The sequence below is a fragment of the Bactrocera dorsalis genome, chromosome 5 (genome assembly GCF_023373825.1).
Source record: "Bactrocera dorsalis isolate Fly_Bdor chromosome 5, ASM2337382v1, whole genome shotgun sequence".
NCBI classification, from domain to species: domain Eukaryota; kingdom Metazoa; phylum Arthropoda; class Insecta; order Diptera; family Tephritidae; genus Bactrocera; species Bactrocera dorsalis.
This window is the reverse complement of record NC_064307.1, coordinates 20,472,545-20,476,718: the sequence shown is the minus strand read 5'-3', so window position 1 is coordinate 20,476,718 and position 4,174 is coordinate 20,472,545. Positions and strand designations below refer to the sequence as shown.

Here is a 4,174-nt window from a genome sequence, read left to right as displayed (position 1 = left end):
AATTGTGTTCCTGATAAAGCAAACCAAGAATAATCATTTCGGTTAGTGCGCGCAGTTTAAATGGAACAATTCGGGTCAAATTTGATGATTACCATAGGTATTGTATGTATGCATACATGAAACTAATAGTTCATAATACATAACTATCTGCTAAATAAGTAAATATCAGCGCAGAACAGTCACAACAGTTAAATTGGATTTTGAAAAATTGTAAAGCTAGTTTTGAGTGCCTCAAAACATATTTTTCAACTTAAAGTGTTGAATTTTTCGAAGACTTAATAAATACACCGCTGAAAATAGAGAAAAACCTGGCTTGCCGTTAAAACAAGAAATCAACTGTGTTCGATCATGTTTTTAGCCTCTATATTTATATGTACATATAAAATCTATATACACATATGTAATATTATTTTTGATGGTTTTTTTTTTTTTTAATAAAAGCCTGTTGAGATGCTGTTAAATATTACATTTAAAACAATGTAGTTTGATTTTTCCATCGGAAAATTGTCAATTGAAAAATAAATGTTTCAAGAGCATTTAATGCTATTTTATTGTAATTAACCCTTCAAATTCTCCAATTTGGAAATTTTTCTTCAACTTCTTCTTGAGCAACTTTAATCAAACTAAAGCGATATGTGTCACTCTGATCGCTTAGTGATGTTCCTATATCCTTTCTTCTCATTGTTGATATAACATATTAGTTTGTCAAATATCTCCCTACCGCAATTTTGTCTTTTGAATTTCGCGGCTATGTATAAAGCGCTACAGAGCTCGTATCTGGCAATACTATACATCTTTGAAAGGTCTTCACATAATCTACAAAACGACGCTATGCATGATTAGTTTGGATTTTGCGTCCAACAGTTATAGACGTGTAAACATGGAGTTCACTAACGCCGAAATTCGCGCTATTTTAAAGTTTTCCTTTGTTAAAGGCAAATCCGACGGAGAAACGTTCCGTGAGATTGATGGTGTTTTGGGGGATCTCTACTTTATCACTTCGAACTGCGAAGTAATGGTTTCGGCGATTCAAAGCGAGTGCAAACGACACCATGGATAAGCCAGCCAGCGGAAGACCTGTGACGACGAATACCGATCAAATCATGGAAAACATCGCCCAGAAGATGGGAGTTGTCACCAAACCATTTTAAACCATCTGCAGAAGGCTGGATACACAAAAAAGCTTGATGTTGGGGTGCCGCATGATTTGACGCAAAAAACCTTCTAGACCGAATCAACGCCTACGATATGCTGCTGAAATGAAACGAACTCGAGCCATTTTTAAAGCGGACGGTGATTGGGAACGAAAAATGGATCACATAATACAATATCAAGCGAAAACGGTCACGGTCGAAGGCCGGTGAATCGTCCCAAACAGTGGCCAAGCCGGGATTGATGGCCAGGACGGTTTTGTTATGTGTTTCATGGGATTGGAAGGGAATCATCGACTATGATCTGCTCTCATATGGCCAGACGCTTAATTCTATCATTTACTGCGAACAACAGGACCGCATGAAGCTGGCGATCGACCAGAAGCGTCCATAATTGGCCAACAGGAAGGGTGCAGTGTTCCACCAGGACAACACCAGACCATAAACTTCGTTGATGATTCGTCAGAAGTTACGGGAGTTCGCTTGGGAGGAGTTTGCATCCACCATATAACCCAAACATAACGCCAAGTGATTACCACCTGTTCCTGTCCATGGCGAATGCCCTTGTTGTTGTACGAGGGGGTATTATGTATTATGAAGTTGCCGTCTAGATGGAAATAGACCATCGAACGAAACGGCGCATATTTGAACTAAATCCGATCACTATAACACTTTTTATAAAGCATTGAATAAAGAGCAAAAAAGCGGAAGGGAGATATTTGACAACCTTATATTTTATTTATACAATCCGGACTGTAAATGGTTTTTTTTTTTGCTATGTGTCTTCATTTTATGTCGTCTAACATTGGGTGTAGGAATAAACAAGTTTTTTAGGTAGTTAAATATTTTATTCGATTTTTTTATTGTTACAAACATACACTATTAACAAAGAAATTCCGAAATTTTTGGAAGAAATATTTTCAACTCAGCCATTGTGACGCCATTTCCGGTGACCCCTCGGAAAAAAGATGCGCCCGCGTTGGCAGGATATCTCCTTACAGGATCACTTATCTATCCAAATAGTTGTAATCAAAAAAAGTCCATTATCCAAGTCTTTAAGAATTATATTTTAAAGACCTTTGAAAATTTCCTGAAGATCGGTTGTGTATCTCTCGAGAAATCTGCCAAACGACTTCAAAAACACAGTTTCGAGAAAAACGCGTTTAAAGACGGCGCACTTAGCCTAGCTATGCTCGAATGCACAAGTTCTCAAAGCTGTATCTCCGAAACTATGTATTATTCGGATCAATTTAAAACTTTAGGAAAATATTCTAGAGACTTTTTGAAACCCCTAAGCCCATACCACCCCTAAATAAAGAAAATGAAAAAGTATATAGACAAGCGATAACATTTATATATTTATTTGTTCAATACATCAATAATATATGAAATACATATTTATAATAGACAAATTTATTTCTTATAACGTGCAATTATTATTTCCAAGATAAATACAATAAAAGCAATAAATTCACCGACGAAAAGTAAATAGAAAACAATACCGAATTTTTCCAAATCTAAACTTTTAGGTTTACCGCCACGCTGTATTTTCAACGGTCCATTGGAATCCGTTAAAGCATTGCCATACCAACGCGAGATTAAGCCACTACTGCGTACCATCGCAATGACGTTGTTGAAGGGCTTTACGAGATACGAATGATGCTGAAAGTAGGCACAAATCTCCGGTAGTTGCACCGTTTCGGGAACCTGATCGAAAACGCCAATTATCTGGCGCTTGCGTTCAAAGTAATGCATACGCGCAATAGTCGCCAGTGTTGCCACATTGCCAGTCGAGTTCATAAGCTCCTCAAAGATCGAACTCACATCTGAAGAATTAAGCCATTTTATGCGGTTTTTGGGTATCCGCATGTCAGGCAGCCAATATGTCAGATTCATAGTGTCGTGCACCAGAAATGTATAATTATTGCGCTGTAAGTCGTTTATGGTGTGTGGCAAGCCTGGTGATGGGCGATTGTACGAAACGAACAATTTTGCTTGATATGCGCTACTGATAAATACAAAACCGACGTACCAGAAAGTAATGCCGAAGCGTACCAAGTAATTTCTGGTTAAAACTGCACGAGGTTCGCCGAAAATGCTGCCAATGATGTCCAACCAATTGCCGTACTGATAACGCAAGTGTAAGACACACAGAAATAAAATGACGGTGGCAATCATCAGCAGCAGCGCTAGCCAAGTATTCAACTGGAAGGGATCCAGCATCCACATGTGGTCGGGTGGTGGCGGATGTCGCTTAACAATAACAACCAAAGCGGTGCTGAAATACGATAGACCCTCCTCCAAGAAGTTTATGCGATGTGCAGCATAAAAGAAGTAACCCATAAGCACGTCAACATGATTTTGATCCAATAGATAGTAGGGACCCGTCATTGTACCGTTGGGATAAACATCACCACAATCATAGGCAGGACTTATAATCGGTTCTATGCGAAAATTCAAATGCTCGGCAAGGGCGTTCAAGAGTTTCGCTTCGACACCTTTCATTATTAGCGTACCGCTATTAGTATCATTTTGGTATGTGAAAAATGGCGGCACATTACGCGATAAGACACGTAGGCTGCAGTTATGAAGGTTCGTCAATTTATTTGGAAAGAGTTCGGCTTTATTGAAACGTCCATTTATGAAACGATTTACAATGGTCGGCTTTACAACGCGGCACTGCTCTTTACTGAACACTTCGAAAGAGTACACTGAGTAGCCTTTCGCTTCGTTGTGCGGCGTTATAATGATTACATCGATAATGTTGCGTGAGAACATTTTTTCTAGAATTTTCTTTATATGCCAGGCGACATACTTTTCCTTAATTTGTTCTAAGATAATGACATAGTAGCCTGCGTTGCTGCTGAAATGCTCCTTTTTGTACGGCAAAATGTTGCTGAGCGAGAAGAGAAGGATATACGAGTGAAATATGACAATAATTACAAAAATTCAGGTTTGGGTGGGTGCAAAAATTCTATTTTTTCACAAGTGATAACGTGGAATGGTTCAAAAATCACAAGTAC

General features: G+C 38.5%; 1 protein-coding gene across 1 annotated transcript; it reads right to left on the bottom strand.

Moving 5' to 3' along the window:
- Nucleotides 1-2,248: 2,248 nt before the first annotated feature.
- Nucleotides 2,249-3,953, bottom strand: LOC105230121 (ionotropic receptor 21a-like). The gene has a single exon (XM_029551873.2). The coding sequence runs from the start codon at nucleotides 3,927-3,929 to the stop codon at nucleotides 2,565-2,567; it is 1,365 nt and encodes a 454-aa protein (XP_029407733.2). The 5' UTR covers nucleotides 3,930-3,953; the 3' UTR covers nucleotides 2,249-2,564.
- Between the last annotated feature and the right edge of the window lie 221 nt (nucleotides 3,954-4,174).